Below are 17,678 nucleotides of genomic sequence, written 5' to 3' on the forward strand. Positions count from 1 at the left end.
CATAGTGGTAATGACTGGACATGTCTGTCAATATAACAGGAATTTATTTTGAATATGATGCACCTCGAACTGATTTATCACTATTGAGATATAAAAACATTTTTGAGAATGCACTATAAAATTTAATTTGTATTCAGAGTCAGGGGATCATTATGTTAAATAACAAAACATTACAATTAAAGAAACCATACCAGATTAAAACAAATTACTCCAATGCAGCTCTTTTCAGCTTAACCGGAGTACATCAGCATGCTGTTATTTTGAAATTTACTAACCAAAACTTTGTGGCTGCAACACATTAAAAGAATGAGTACATAAGGCCTCAATGTGTATCAGTAGTCTTTCATTGCCTTATCTGAATCTTTAGGCTAATGCATCAAGTACACTGGGCTCAAAGTACACTAGAACTAATGGACCAGGAGCACAAACACGGGACACCCACAGTCCTTGTGTTTCAGAGAGGACACGCACCTATCAGTGAGCTTTAGTCTAGCCCATATCTCAGATCCTCTTAACATCTGTACAGTCTTTCATTACAACAAAAGCCCAGAGGAAATGAAACCCAGTCACCATTGCACAGTTACGGAGTCTGTGTGCTAAGCATTGTTAAATTAATGCTACTGATGCAATCACAACTCTTGTGTCCATTTTCTTTCTTGAAACACTGAAGTTACAAGTAATAAAATATTACCAAGTCTTCCCCAGTACGATTAAATGTGTGGCCAAAGTAAAAAAAAAAAAAAAAGTTTCTCAATTTGGTGCTGTGTCCTCATAGGTCCTCTTCACTTTCCCACAGTTCCTCTTTGCGGAGGAGCTGATATGATTGTCAGGAGTCACTCTCATTTATGACATGACTGTAGCTAGCCGTCGACTCTTTTTGACGGAATAACACCACAAACAGTAGTAGTACCAGCAGGAGGAGCAGACATCCACACACAGCCAGTCCGATGATGACCTCTGAGAGAAAGAACAAAATACAAACCATCAGTTTTTTATTTATTTATAGAAACACATCTTTATTCAATATAGTGTGAACAAAATTCTGGTCAAAACATTTTTCAAATGTATGCTAAATATATGTAAACTGCATTATGGAAATATATTTTTTAAACTTTGAAACATTTTGTTTAAACCTACACAAACCACAAAAATATATTTACAATCTTATATTACAAACTTTAATTTTTAATATAACTGCATTCATCTGAAAGAAGAAATTTCATATACACCTAGGATAGCTTGGGGGATAATTTTCATTCTCGGGTGAACTATCCCTTTAAATACAATTTGGGTAATTGCATGCACTCACACCCGCATATTCACTCACTCACTCACTCACTCACTCACTCACTCACTCACTCACTCACTCACTCACTCACTCACTCACTCACTCACTCACTCACTCACTCACTCACTCACTCACTCACTCACTCACTCACTCACTCACTCACTCACTCACTCACTCACTCACTCACTCACTCACTCACTCACTCACTCACTCACTCACTCACTCACTCACTCACTCACTCACTCACTCACTCACTCACTCACTCACTCACTCACTCACTCACTCACTCACTCACTCACTCACTCACTCACTCACTCACTCACTCACTCACTCACTCACTCACTCACTCACTCACTCACTCACTCACTCACTCACTCACTCACTCACTCACTCACTCACTCACTCACTCACTCACTCACTCACTCACTCACTCACTCACTCACTCACTCACTCACTCACTCACTCACTCACTCACTCACTCACTCACTCACTCACTCACTCACTCACTCACTCACTCACTCACTCACTCACTCACTCACTCACTCACTCACTCACTCACTCACTCACTCACTCACTCACTCACTCACTCACTCACTCACTCACTCACTCACTCACTCACTCACTCACTCACTCACTCACTCACTCACTCACTCACTCACTCACTCACTCACTCACTCACTCACTCACTCACTCACTCACTCACTCACTCACTCACTCACTCACTCACTCACTCACTCACTCACTCACTCACTCACTCACTCACTCACTCACTCACTCACTCACTCACTCACTCACTCACTCACTCACTCACTCACTCACTCACTCACTCACTCACTCACTCACTCACTCACTCACTCACTCACTCACTCACTCACTCACTCACTCACTCACTCACTCACTCACTCACTCACTCACTCACTCACTCACTCACTCACTCACTCACTCACTCACTCACTCACTCACTCACTCACTCACTCACTCACTCACTCACTCACTCACTCACTCACTCACTCACTCACTCACTCACTCACTCACTCACTCACTCACTCACTCACTCACTCACTCACTCACACTTTTTAAATATATTATAGAAACATTTAAAAATGTAAAAATAAAACTTAATGAAAATATATATTATGAATATATTGGTTGGCCATTTTATGTATACTTTGAACTATATTTAAAATATATGTGAACATTTTTGTTGTATGGATAGGATTTAAGTAACAAATTACAGTTTAAATATTTGGCGTACTTTTAATATAAATAATTTTGTGTGCAATTTATTCATGTACATGATTGCTTTTACCAGTGTCTGTGGCTTCTTTCTCTATCTGACACTCTTTATTCCTGTCTTGTGGTATGACGTCACGTGTGAGGTTCACAAAGTCCTTTAGGGGGCAGCGCTGGGAACAGCCCGGTAAAGACACTGCATACGGCTCAGGCACAGTGGTGTCATTGCGATAAAACATCTCCACTGAAAACATTCTGAAAGAGACAAGCAAAGGAATATTTTGGTTGACCAAAGATGTCTTCTAGAAACATAAATCTGGGAAAAACACAAATAATATGTTACCCATTCTCTTCCTGGTGAAGTTCAATTAGATGACAGGAGGCATAAGGCGGCTGCAGGCCATTAAAGACATTCAGGGCTTCCTGCAGAGCTACAACTGTTGTGTCATGCTAGTGAGAAAAGAGTTGCATGGGAGATTATTACATGCACTGCTTTCTCTAAACAGAGCACATTTCTCTCAAATTCAAAGTGTTATTGGCATGACTTGTACAGTATTGGCTATTACATAAGCAATGAATTGAAGAAAAAAAAAGTCAATCAGTAAACAAATGCACAAATACATTTTTATAAATCAAGAGATAACAAGAACATTATAAAGACAATAAATAAATAAATAAATAAAGCTTTGTACATACATTCAGACAAGAATATTTCTGACTTTAGTTTTGTCCACTGGCTGACTCTTTGTTTGCTTGTCACATATCTTGCTGCTGTTGTGATCAGTTTTCTCAGAGAATATTATGTTTTTTTGGAATTTGGTAGTGGCATAAACTGTGGTTCCATTTGTTAGAATTTAGTGAAATAGTCTGATCTAATGTTGTGATAGAGGAACACTTCCTGCTGCACTGTGATTTCTGTCTCCACCGCACTCTGAGAGAACTGGGAACACAGTCTCTGCTCTCGCGGCTGCCATCTCTTTCTGTGCTGTCCTCTCTCTATGGTGAGACTGTGGTCACTCACTTTATACTCTTTCATACTGCTCAGATATTCTGCTAGTCTCTCAAAAAGGGAAGTTTAGGAGTTTGTATCTGCTGATGTTGGTTTAGTGTGACAACACATGACTTACAGCTGAGTATACCACCATCTTGACTTTTTGTTGAGAGTCTGGAGCTGCTGCAGTTGAGAGATTCTTAAGGATCTGGTCTAACAGCAGGCCTGCAAATCAAAGTGTAAGCAAAGTGTCACTGGAATTTTTACATGGTTTCTTCAGAATGAAGTGTCTCAGCACTGTTTCAGGTAGCGGCCTCTCCCTCTATTCCTACAACACTGATTTGCATATGTATGCAAAAAAGCTTCAGACTGTGTAACTATGAAAATGCTCTTCAAATAATCCTCAACTGTCTTCTTATTTATTCAAGGTTATAACACAGTAGTTTTTTGTGCCCATCAAAAACATGGTTTTCTTTTGCATTTAATTTAATTACAACAAACCAAAAGAAATCCTGCACACTATCAATACTTGCAAAAAAATCAAAAACTTTTACATGTAATTAAAATTGAATAATAAAAAAACAAAAAGTAGAAGATGCTCTGCCCAAGGATAGGTTCTCACCTCCTTGTAGTCTGCACTTCTCCTTTCTCTTATAGACTCCAAAAATAATCTGAAAACCAAAGTTCTTCAGCACCTTGAGCGTTTCCATCACATCTGCAGTCACCCAGCCAGGTGGTGACTTCCCATGTTTTGCCTGGGGAAGGAGAATAAAAGAAACTGATCGGACACAATACATGGTGTCTGTCTGAGCATCTGGATTGAATTGTTTCTAAGTCTGAAATAAAATGATATAACAGTGATTCAGCTTGTGGTAAAAAAGGGCATCACTGCAAGTCATACAAAAGTGTACAGAGGAGAACTCAACATCATGAAAGAGTCCACACACACTAGGGACCAATTTTACCCACAAGCCATCAGACTTGTGAATGACTCTCACCCAGTTAGCCTCTCTTTTACTCTTCACGTTGACAGTACTTAACTTGGCTCTAAGGCATCATAGTGCAATAGTGACCATCCACTTTTCCAGCAGAATTTGTTCCAGAATTCTTTTCTCCTTTCACTTTTCCCATAAGGATTTTTAGAAAAGTCTTTGTTAAAGGGTTATAAGCAATGAACCAAACCAACCAGCTACGAGGTGAATCACAAGATTACTACTAATTTTGATTTGAAGGAAAAAAAAAAAAGTATTTGAAAAACAGACAAAAAGGCAACGGTACAAGACTGTTAATTAAATTAAAAAGATAAAACTACTAATTTAAAGATGCTAATTATGTATATTGAATCAATATATTTTACATTTATTGCAAAATGTGCACATATACACCAATTTTAAGTAGTTTGAGAGTTTATGAAGACTTATGCTTTTCATGGTGTATTATGGGAATGGACGGCCACTGAAGAGCTCTTTTGATGTGATTTTCTAGTCACAATCCTTTGGTTGGTGGAGTTTTCTTTGAATAATCATGGTTTATGCAGTTTTTCACCAGGAGTTGCATTGTTAAACAAGATTTTTTTTTTAAAATAATGTGGGCTGATTGCTTAAACAAAAACATGTCATCAATTAAAGCTGCAGTCTGTAAGTTTAGCCTCTTTGTTGCCATTTCTGTTTGAAACCTGCAATTGCAGTTATTAGCGGCATTATCATCTGTATGCAAGTTGTGGGTCAGCATTGGCTCCTCAGCGTGGATTAATCGAATCTTTTGAGAAGTATGTGTGGCTGGCTGTCAGTCACCACACCGGTGCGCATTTCAGAATTACAGACTGTATTTCTTGGAAGTATGACCAAAAGAAGATTTTTTTTAACCAGAAAAACACGTCATGTGAACAAAAAACATGTCTGCCACTTTTTTTCTGACCAACTAAAAAAAGCATTACAATAAATCATGCTACCAATGGTGATTAAATCTAATCGCTTAGCGCATATCACATCAAACCGTGCAAATTATTAGTATCGTTATACTTTGTTCTCAAATAGTTCATGTTGACAACAGCATTGCGTGACTACATGTATTTAGTGTGCATTAGCGTTACCTGTAGCATTACCTGATTTAAATTTCCGTACAGTCTATGATGCAAAGATGTTTGCAAAGACCTGCTCAGATTTTCTCATGGACATCTATCAGTTCAACTCAAATTATAACACATTGTTAAGGTAAGAAGATAGTTTTGAACACTCGAAATTGATTTTGGATATTATTATTTTTTTACCATATTTAATAATAAACTACATTAGTTGCATTGCATATATAATTCATTCACATATAGACAATACTTAGCAGGCGAGTTTGACTGGCAGAGTCTCTCAATGCTAGATGAAGTCATGAATTAACATGCACATGAATGCCAGGTGAAACTCACCTCACAGAACAACGTGTCATAGACACTCCAAATTGACTCAATGGAGGCTCTCTCCAGTCCTGTTTTATTTCTCACCATTTCTATAAACGCCTGCATAAAAACACAACAACATATCCATTATTGTAGTTTTTTTTTATTTCACATTCACATTGAAAGACAGGGAACATTCTAACACTTACAGTGATACACTTACTAACATGAAAATAATAAGGTGTTTTGACTTGTAACATTTATTAGGACAGCACTAATAATTATATCACAATAATTATTTATGTTGCGTCCCATATACAATGCACTTTACATGGTTGAATCCATAGTGTATGTGTATAAAGTTTATAAGGTTATTTATTATCATTCAACAGTGGCGTCGGAAAGCCCCTCCCCGTCTGCAGTGCTAACTAAGGGTTTGTTTACCCAAGAATGAAAATTCTGTCATTCATTTCTCACTCTCATGTCGTTCCAAATCCATAACACCTTCGTTCATCTTATATTTAGATATTTTTTATATTTTTATATATATAATTTTTTTATTTGTATTTTCTGACCTCCATAGATAGCCATTTAATTAACAATTTCAAGGTTCAGAATGGTAGTAAAAATATTTTTTAAATAGTCCATGTCCAATACATTTTGTCCACAAAAAGTACTTTAGTCAACAAATTTTTTTCTCGAAAGTGTCAGTATCCTACACTGGTGATGTAGAAAAACAGTGCAGCTATGCAGAACACATGGACACAGTCTTAATTAAGTTGCTGTCTATGGAGGGGTCAGAGAGCTCTCCGTTTTCATCAAAAATATCCTCATTTGTGTTCCGAAAATAAACAAAGGCCTTACAGGTTTGGAACGACAATTTTTATTTTGGGGTCAACTAAGCCTTTAAACCTGTAACAGTTGGAATGTCAAACATTCCACTCTTCAATTTTTCGGTTAAGTGCATCATCAGGATGTTTAAAGTGTATTTTTAATTTGGGAATTTTCAATGTGAACACACTCACACTATTTATACTACTAAACGGCATAGAATAGTGGTTTTCCACTCCCCTCTCTCTTATCAGTGGGGCCGTTTGGGATACCTAAAGAAAGAGATGTTGAGGGCCTGTAGGCCAAATGTGTGCCACACCTGTAGTACAGTGGGGGAAGTTTGGTCTGATTGGTCAGTTTGAATGTCTCAGGGTTTCAGTCACATGGTCAAGAGATGGATAAAAGTTGATTGCAACTGTTGCTCGGGGGCTTTTTCCTCTGACGGTCTTTTGCTCTGGCTGTTGCTTCTTTGGCTCTTCTCTTTGCTCTCTCTTTTTCTCTCTCTTTCTATCTTTCTATTTCTCTCAGGTAACATTCTATACATGCTGGGTACGATTAATGGTATAAGTTTTATCATCTCGTTCATCTATTTTGAAACTATTTTAAGTGTAACCACAACCGGATTTTGTCATTAAATTCTTTCAATTATAAATGATTTGCTAACTAGTTTTGGTTTGGTATTGACTTTGAAGTGCTACCTATTGCAATACAACATTAAAGCAACGCTCTCCCACATATTTTGCTATTGTAACTGCGCTTATTTCCGTCGTTGGTATAAGTTGCAGTGGGTGGTTATAGACAAGAAATGTACAGTTCCCTATCTCGAGGGAACTTCGAGCTGCGTCGAAACGCTAGGGGACGCCTCTGCGTGCCACGTCATGAAGCACTTGTGTAATCAGTCCAATAGCGGGACGATACGTCACGGGCGGGTGACGTCATCGACCAGGAAGCTATAAAGCATGCCCGGACCAAACAGTCACTAGCTTCTGTGTCTTCACAAGCGCTCTGTGTGATATTGTATGTCCATTTATTGTGTGTGTGTCAAAAGAGAAAAGAGAATGTCTAGTCAGTTCAGGCGTTGTGTTCCTCCCTGCCCTCGTTACATCACGGGTGGAGATACACACGACCTGTGCGTTATGTGTTTGGGGCTCGAGCATGCCCAGTCAGCTCTCGAGGGGGTTGGCTGCGAGCATTGCGAGAGTCTCCCAATGCGTACATTAAGATCACGCCGGGCACTCTTCGAGGAGAGTGCTTTGGCTCGCGGTCCTCAGGGCTCGGGTCCCGCTGCTGCCGAGGCACAGCGAAGGCTCGCGTCTTGGGGATCGCAGTTAGATCTGGTGGCGGGGTTAGAGACGGGTGATCCCCTATCTCTGCCCTTACCCGCTGGATCTCAAGCCTCAGCTCGCGAGTTGGAAGCACGCTCTGCGGTTTCTTCCGCTCGCGCTGAGGCACAAGATCAGCTGCAGCACTCCAGTTCCGAGGAACTGGATGTTGTAAGCGTAAATGAAACTGACGAACTACTTCCACCATTACACACACACGCACAGGAGGAGCTAATGGAGGTTGTCACTCGCGCCGTTGCCAGATTAAGTTTAGACTGGCCGGCCGAGCGTTATGAGTCACAAAAGCACACAAGCAGGCTAGATGAAAGATTTCTGCCCTCATATACACAACCTCCTAAGCGGGGCTTGCCATTTTTCCCGGACCTTCACACCGAGGTGTCGAGGTCCTGGGCTAAACCAGCGTCAGCCAGAGTTTTCAACCCGTCAACATCTGAATATTCAAATATAAACGGGTTGAAGGCTCATGGTTATGCGGCGATGCCGCGGGTGGAAGAGACGCTCGCGAGCTATCTCTCCCCCGAGTCAGCATCGTCGCTGCAAGCCCCGCAGCTGCCCACCAAGCCCGTAAGAACAACATCAGCGCTGGTGGGCAGGGCGTACTCGGCAGCCGGGCAGGCGGCCGCCTGTTTACATACGGTGGCCGTCCTGCAAGCATATCAGGCAGATTTATTGGGGGATATAAATGAAGAAACTGAGGAAGTGGGGAGAGAAACGATCGCCGAAATTAGACGGGCGGCAGATTTGTCTCTTCGTGCCACCAGGGAGACGGCCAGATCCATCGGCCGCTCTATGGCAGCCCTGGTGGCCACGGAGAGACATTTATGGTTAAATCTATCAGATATAAAAGAAAGGGATAAGAAGTTTCTGATGGATTCGCCCGTCTCGCCTACTGGCCTCTTTGGTGACGCTGTAACAACAGTCGTCGACCGTTACCAGGAGGCCAGGAAGCAGGCGGCGGCGTTCTCAAAATTTCTCCCCCGCAAATCATATCCCCCAGGGGCTGCCGGGCGGGGGCAGCCCCAGCCGAGTACGTCCTCCTCCGCAGCGCATCGAGCGCAACAGAAACAGAGCGTGGCCGCTCGGGCCCCCCCGCAGAGAGAACGGGGGTCCGGGCGACGCGCTCAGCCGGGACCTTCCCGTGGTAGGACGGATCTGAGGACCGTCCTTATCGCTAGGAAGGCCTCGGCTAAGAAGTCCTGACGCCAAGAGCGCAGGGCTTCCGATGGCAGTCCCCTCCGGGAAAGTGCGGCTCGCCGAGGCGCCCGCTCTTTCCCGGTGCCATCGGGGGGCCGGTCTGCCAACCCTGCCACCATTGGTGCTTCAGGGCGCGGCGGTCCCCAGCGAACGCATATCTCCATGTCCGCCCGGAAACGTAGCGGCTTGGGGATGTTCGCGCCCTCTCGGGAGGGCCCCTGGGCGGTCAGTTCGGTTGCTACCTGCCGGTTATCCATTACAGGACACCGGGCTGACCACACAGGAAAATCCAGAGACCAGCCTCGAGAGGCTGGTTCCCTTAGTAGATTTTCTGGCAGCGTGGAAACTTCTGCCGAATGTCTCAGAATGGGTCCTGCGTACAATAGAAAAGGGGACAGAATTCAATTCGGGTTACACCCGCCCGTGTTCAACGGGGTTACTGCCACGGTAGTAAGCCCCGAGCAGGCTCTGGTAATGGAACAAGAGGTACAGACTCTTCTGCGAAAAGAGGCTATAGAACGGGTCCCTCCCCACTGCAGAGAGTCGGGGTTTTACAGTCGGTACTTCATAGTTCCGAAGAAGGATGGGGGGTTAAGGCCTATCTTAGATCTGCGTCATCTAAACAGAGCAGTAAAAAGATTAAAATTCAAAATGCTCACGATAAAACAGATCGTGTGTCACATCAGGTCCGAGGACTGGTGTGTCACGATAGATTTAAAAGATGCGTACTTCCACATCTCCATCCTTCCGCAGCACAGACAGTTCCTCAGGTTCGCTTTTGGGGGAAAAGCGTACCAATATCGAGTGCTGCCATTCGGTCTAGCTTTATCGCCCCGCACTTTCACGAAGTGCGTGGATGCAGCTCTGTCTCCGCTGCGACTCCAGGGCATCCGCGTGCTAAATTACATCGACGATTGGCTAGTGTTAGCACAGTCGAAACAACTGGCGGTTCAGCATCGAGATGCTGTTCTCGCCCACATGAAGGTGTTGGGGCTAAGGTTGAACGAAAAGAAAAGTATGTTGGCGCCACAGCAGAGCATTACTTTTCTGGGGGTAGTTTGGGACACGAGAACGATGTCGGCTCGGCTATCTCCGCCCAGGGTAAAAACGATCCTGAATACCGTCAACCAGATAAAGCTAGGCCAGTCACTCACTGTCAAACACTTTCAAAGAGTGTTGGGTTTGATGGCAGCAGCGTCCAACGTGATACCTTTTGGCCTGCTGTACATGAGACCCTTGCAGTGGTGGCTCAGGAGCAAGGGGTTCTCCCCGAGGGGAAACCCTTTTCGCCTAATCAAGGTCACGCGGCGCTGCCTACGTGCCTTGGTGAAGTGGAAAGATCCTTGGTTCCTTTCCCAAGGTCCAGTTCTGGGGGCTCCTTGTCGTCGCGTAATGCTAACGACGGATGCCTCCCTAACTGGCTGGGGAGCGGTCATGAGTGGCCGCTCGGCCCAAGGTCTGTGGAGGGGCCATCAGCTCTCCTGGCACATAAACCAGCTGGAGCTGATGGCTGTGTTTCAAGCACTCAAACACTTCCTCCCAGACCTACGGGGCCGCCATGTGTTAGTTCGGTCAGACAACACTTCGGTGGTCTCGTATATAAATCACCAGGGGGGATTGAGATCGCGTCGGTTGTGGAAGCTCACGCATCACATTCTGATATGGGCCCAAGGCAAGATACTCTCGCTCAGGGCGATGTACATCCCGGGGGTCCTGAATGTAGCGGCAGACTCCCTGTCGAGGCAGGGAGTGGTGCCGGGGGAATGGAGGCTCCACCCCGAGGTGGTGGAGGAGCTGTGGATCCGCTTTGGGCGAGCCCAGGTGGATCTGTTTGCGTCTCGAGAGACGACACATTGTCCAGCATTCTTTTCCCTCACACATCCAGCCCCACTGGGGCTGGACGCAATGGTACAGACGTGGCCGAGGCTGCGTCTGTACGCCTTTCCCCCTCTGGCGTTGCTCCCAGGAGTGCTGGAGAGAGTCCGCCGGGACGGGGTTCAGCTCTTATTGGTAGCCCCGTTCTGGCCGGGCCGAGTATGGCTCTCAGACATCATGTCTCTCCTAGAGGGTCCTCCCTGGGAAATCCCAGTCAGGAGGGATCTTCTTTCACAGGCCGGGGGGTCAGTACTGCACCCGCGCCCGGAACTGTGGAAACTGTGGGCTTGGCCCCTGAGGGGGCCCAGTTCATAAACACGGGTCTATCGACTGAGGTGATAGAGACCATGTTGCACTCCAGAGCACCATCCACAAGGAGACTTTACGCACTCAAATGGAGAGTTTTTGTCGCCTGATGTACGCACCAGACTTTGGACCCTGTTAACTGCCCGGTCGGTTCAGTTCTCGAGTTCTTGCAAGAAAAATTCTCCGCAGGGTTATCCCCGTCGACTCTGAAAGTGTATGTGTCGGCGATATCTGCGTATCATAATCCATTAGATAACGCATCATTAGGGAGACACCCGTGGGTCACGCGTTTCCTCCGTGGTACCTTGAGGCTCAGACCTGCGGCACGCTCCAGGGTGCCGACTTGGGACCTGGCCATAGTGCTGGAAGGCCTTATGTCGGCTCCCTTCGAGCCGTTAGAGGAAGTGTCAGAAAAGTTCCTCACACTAAAAACAGTGTTTCTCCTAGCGATTTCATCACTGAAAAGAGTAGGAGACCTACAGGCTCTATCAGTAGCACCTTCTTGCCTTGAATTTGCACCAGGAATGGTGAAAGCATTTCTCTTCCCGAGGGAAGGATATGTTCCCAAGGTCCCGACCAACGTGCCGGGACCAGTAATGCTGCAGGCTTTCTGTCCGCCTCCGTTCACTAGTCAAGACCAAGAGAAGCTAAATCTGCTATGTCCGGTCAGGGCCCTAGATGCATATGTCCACAGAGCTGCCCTGTGGCGAAAGTCAGAACAGTTGTTTGTATGTTTTGGGTCCTCCAATAAGGGAAAACCGGCTTCAAAGCAGACGCTTAGCAAGTGGATAGTCGAGGCTATTTCGCTCGCTTATGAGTCAGTCGGACATCCTTCACCTATGAGGGTCCGCGCCCACTCTACTAGGAGTATGGCTGCCTCTATGGCTCTTATTTCGGGAGTTTCACTGTCAGAGGTTTGTGATGCGGCTGGGTGGTCCTCTCCGCATACATTTGTGAGGTTTTACAATATGGACGTAGCCTCTACTCCGGGGTCCCGGGTGTTTCTGGGTTAAATCACACAAACAGACATTTGGGACTCTGGCGACGTGGGTATTGAGGTCCCCTAGCGTTTCGACGCAGCTCGAAGTTCCCTCGAGATAGGGAACGTCTCAGGTTACGTATGTAACCATGGTTCCCTGAGAGGGAACGAGACGCTGCGTCGAGATGCCATACTCCCGGCATGCCTGTGATCGACTTGATCGACTTTTTCAGAAGCTAGTGACTGTTTGGTCCGGGCATGCTTTATAGCTTCCTGGTCGATGACGTCACCCGCCCGTGACGTATCGTCCCGCTATTGGACTGATTACACAAGTGCTTCATGACGTGGCACGCAGAGGCGTCCCCTAGCGTTTCGACGCAGCGTCTCGCTCCCTATCAGGGAACCATGGTTACATACGTAACCTGAGACGTTTTCTACCATCACGTTGACAATGTTTCTTTAGTCGTTCGGCAACCCTGCAGTCAGAACCACTGTAGGCGATCCACCCTTACAATACTTTTCTTTTTTTAAGAATTTCTAATATTTTTGCTAAATCATGAAAAAAGTAGGTTTGAATGTAATATTTACCTAAAGTCACCATCTTCACAAGTTCAGAAATATAGGGATTCAATACTTAAAAACAGCATATCTTCTAAAACTATGGGAAGTTAATAATTTTCATTGAAAGCCAAATAAACACATCCAACCAATAGCAATGTGTTCAAGTGTTTGAGAAAAGAAAGAACAGAACACAAGGATCTATCCAAAACTAAATTCTCTTCTGTAAAAATGTATCTTATCCACAGTTAGGACTACTATACTGGTTAAACTGTTTCAGGATAAATACTGTCATACTGTAAATAAAGTCAAACTGAATCTGGGCATCACTATGACTCATCTGGGCATCACTATTTAAAACAAATTCAGAACACTGAAGGATACCTTTTTATATCATAATTGCTGTATAAAACATTACTGTGAAGTCCATTATTTGCAAGGTGGACTCACCTTGTAAGTGTTGGTCATGTTAAGAAAGATGTCTGATTTTTCAGTCTCATTCATGAGCTGTTTGTAACGAGGACAATCTTCTAGCGGGAATGAGAGTAGCTGGAAAGAAAAAACAAAGGCAATCACACTTTAGGCAGGTCATGCAACCTGTTTACTTTTACTGTTGCTGCTGCTGTGCAAATATGAACTCAACACTAAAGAGAGTTCAGGGCCAAGTTTCATTGTGCTGCAAAATTTTGGAGAGGAAAAGTGGGAACAGAGCTTCAGTGTGATGTCTTACCTTCTCTTCATCAGCTGGGACAGTGTGAACAGGTAGCGGCTGCCATTTCAAATCTGGATTAAACACCTCAGAACCATTAGGCGGGAACATGCCAGCCAGGTTAGCTTCTGCACTCATCAGGGTCCGGTCAACATCTGTACTTCTGATAAATATCTGAAACACAAAGATGGCATATGCTTTTTAAAAACACAAGTCTGACAGCTTTGTGTATCTGTTTACTAAACATGTTTAAACAGAAATTTAAAGAGACAGTGACCTCATGCCGGTCATAGTCGTCACTCAGGAATCCTCTGTAGCGCTTCTTTAAAAATTGACCTAGTTCATAGTGCTGCTTCATTCCATCCTGGAAAATTGAGAAGATTGAGTTATAAAGTAATAAAAAACACCATTTTACTTATAGAGAACGAGGGAAATAACATCCTTAAATTACATTCAGTATTTTGGCGCCTATTTAAAATATAGTAGCATAATAGTTTTCTACAAAAAGGGTTTTAAATGTAAGGTGTGGATCACCCCCCTCAATGCATTTCGGCATGTTGAAATGTCGTGACAATAAATTGGAGATGTGTCCATTCAGAATTGGCAAGCTGCATGCTAATGCTATTACTGCCACACCACTGATGTGGAAAGGCGGGTGTTCTGCACGGTTCTTGAACACTATACATCCTCTGAAGGGAAACTGTCTCAATTACGTCATTCGCAGAGCTTCATCAGAGTAGGCGTCTGTACAAGCTCTTTTGGTATGATTTGCTTATTACTGCAACTCTCTGATCGGTGGAACTTTATGTACAGCATCATGGCATCACAAACTCAGCCGTTAACAGCTGACAGCTTTTTATTTGTTTTTTTGTATACCGACAGCTTTAACAGAGCATATACCATTGATTAACAACCTCAAAGCTCACTTACAGTTTAGAAGTTATCTTTAAAAAATCCCTATGGAGAAAAATAATGGACTTTTTACTTTTGGAACCTGACTGTTGCACTCAATATACACAATATAGCACAGCCTCTTGCACGTTACTGTCTGCATAACTAAATGCCCCTCAAGTAGCATGTAACTGGCTAAAACAAAGAGAATAAGATATGTGTGCGTGTCTACATACCTGAGAGAGCTGTCCAAAACCCTGGGGCCAGTCACTTTCCTTGTAGGGATCAGTTGGGTAGGCCTTGATTGGAGATCTGTCTCCATGACGATAGAGCTAACAGAGAGGAAGTAAAATATTTGACTGAGTATTGGGAATTTAAGTGTGTGTTCAGGAGGAAGAACTACACTGTGCAACTCCAGCTAGATCAGCAAATTCTGCTTGTCATGTGCTCATACTGACGCCCGGATATGATGAACCACACAGTAGTCTGTAAACATATTCTAATTGGATAAGCAGATTCAGATCTCCTTATCTTTATCTCTGTCTTTCACAGAAAGCAGCTGTGATCTTCTCTCATTTATACTTAGTCTAGTAGGATTTACCTGTATTGCTTTCCAAACAGAAATTAGGTTTTATAAGAATGCTCTCAATTATAGCGGTTACACAATCATGCTCACAAAGACGCAAGCCTCTGGTTTAAACATACTCATTTTCAGTGACTCCAAAGTTGTATGAACCATAAAACAGTTATTTTGTTTACATGAGAGTCAGACATGAAGAAGGAAAAAAACCCATCTCAAATGTAATACAACAACAACAACAACAACAACAAAGATTTGGATACATAAAAAGAAGAAAACAGTATTAAAGTTAAAACATCTTTCAAATTATCTCAAAGCATCAAAAATCTGGTCATTTTGTCATTATGTACAAGATTGAAGGATGAAACTAGAGAGTTGAATTCAAGAAGAAAGAGTGGAAGACACAATGGGGAATTAAAACATTTTGTTTATGAATGGAAATGTTTTCATACAATATCACAAAGTTAGAAAGATAACCAAGAGATAAATGATCACAGGTTTTTTAATAATACAAAATAATATCTTATTTTGAGAATAAAAGGAGTAGAGTGGTTTAGTTCTGCAGGACTAAAAATAAAGGCATTTACAATCCAAATAAGAATTTATGGTTTATATTACAATTAGTTACAGTTTATTTTAAGTTGTCTATGTTACAGTGTAACTATGCATAGTCCGTAAGTACTTTGTAATAATAATTGACATAAAGACATGCCCTTACTGCAGGGTTAGGATTGAGGTTTGGCTTAGGGTTAGTTGCATGTAATTATGTGTAATTTACTGTCATTACTACAGTAACATGTAACAAGCACTGTTAAAGGAACTGTGTGTAAGAAATGTATTTTAATTAATCATAAAATGGCCCTGATATATCACTTGACGTTAAGAAATCATGTTAATTTCAATACTTATATCACTGACAACAGTACTCTGGCCAGGATATTGTCATTTAAAAGTTGTTGTTGCAGCCCTCAACTGATGTTGATGTTGACATGTTGTGCTTTGGACTGAAGCTCCACCCTCCACCTATCTACCAATCACAAAGTCAGTAGAGTTTCTGCATCCGGGTTGCCAGCTCTCCTCTAGTTACCACAGCTACCACTGCAGCTACAAACATTCCTGCTGATCCAGCAGCATATCTGGCAACCTCGAGTCAGGGTGAGGGGATAGGGATTGCAGTACCAGTTTTGGTCACAATCTTACTTCCTTTAAATAAAAGTGTAACCTTACAATGGCGCAAAAAAATAAAATTATATATATATATATATATATATATATATATATAGGGTAGATTTTATGAAGGATTTTGAACTGGATTTCATTAACCTAGTTTGGAAGCACACAACTTGCCAAACATAAGCCATAGGCCTTTTTTTTAATCTAAATTTGTTACAAAGAAACCCCAGTACAATTTAACCTTTAGTCTTTTTATTTTAAATATATTACACATTTTTGTTGTTGCATTTCTTATTTAAGTGATCAATGACACCTAAAAGCAGAATGTATAACATTCACCTCACTAAACATTAGACTATCATCAAGAGATTATATTGCTTTGAGAAGCCATGGGAACTGGGAAACCATGGAGCTGGAATATTATCAAAATCAAAAGTAAATTCAAAGGAATCAACATGACTCATTATGTGATGAAGACAAAGATTAAACAGGCTGACAGGCAGTCGAGAACAAGACGTAGAACTAAAAATCTAACTTGCGGTAGCAAACATTAATTTTTCATGTCAGCAGATAACGTCGTTGCTTCTAGATACAGTATCAAACTAGACTAATAACGACAGAACAGACCAGTATCGACCATACAGTAAACAATACAAAGTATTGAGAAACAACGTTAGAAAAAAAGACAGAACTCATTTAGCATTGATACAAAAAAAAACATTTCTTATGCATAAAATTATGATACACATAATAAGAAGTCAGAAGTGTGTCGTTTTATAACGTTAAACATTTTAAGACGAACAGTTGTTAAACCAGCTGCAGCTAACATTTACTCCACTCACACTGGCAGTAATCTTAACAAAGCAATTATAACGTTACTCACCACAGTGACAAACTTTAGCGTCCTCTCTCCATTGGAAAAACTGAAAGCGAAGAAAAACAAGACGATCAGAAAGCAGGAATCCATACTTGCGGACGAGCAGCTGAGATAGAGTACAGTAACCTCATTGAACGATCGTTGCCTGGTTGTTGATCAGTAGCAAACACAAGACGAGCTGCAAGCTTTTCCGGGTAAAGGAGCGCTCCCATTAGTCAACGCACTCTGCAGCTTTAAAAACATGCAATGTGATTGGCTGCCTTGAAACGGAGAAGGATAAGGGACCACATCACAAACAATAGTTGTCTTATTATAAGATAGCCGTAAACTGCAAGTGTGTGTCATAATCTGACATCCAAGGCCAATCTCAATTGTTTGTATTCGATTGTGTAAAGTAATTGCCCTCACCTGCTATCCTAAAAGGGGTTGGGAATACGCCTTTCATTTCTTTGGCCATTATT

The 17,678-nt window shown here is 42.6% G+C and overlaps 1 protein-coding gene across 1 annotated transcript; it reads right to left on the minus strand.

Annotated features, from left to right (window-relative positions):
• Positions 1-25: 25 nt before the first annotated feature.
• acp2 (acid phosphatase 2, lysosomal) lies at positions 26-17,524 on the minus strand. The gene is made up of 12 exons (XM_067439396.1): positions 17,344-17,524; positions 17,224-17,263; positions 14,824-14,919; positions 13,974-14,060; positions 13,718-13,870; positions 13,438-13,536; positions 5,932-6,021; positions 4,135-4,267; positions 3,649-3,737; positions 2,865-2,971; positions 2,598-2,776; positions 26-957 (listed from the first exon to the last, which is right to left on the minus strand). The coding sequence occupies exons 1-12, from the start codon at positions 17,427-17,429 to the stop codon at positions 827-829; spliced, it is 1,290 nt and encodes a 429-aa protein (XP_067295497.1). The 5' UTR covers positions 17,430-17,524; the 3' UTR covers positions 26-826.
• Between the last annotated feature and the right edge of the window lie 154 nt (positions 17,525-17,678).

Source organism: Pseudorasbora parva, chromosome 1 (genome assembly GCF_024679245.1).
Source record: "Pseudorasbora parva isolate DD20220531a chromosome 1, ASM2467924v1, whole genome shotgun sequence".
Lineage (NCBI taxonomy): Eukaryota > Metazoa > Chordata > Actinopteri > Cypriniformes > Gobionidae > Pseudorasbora > Pseudorasbora parva.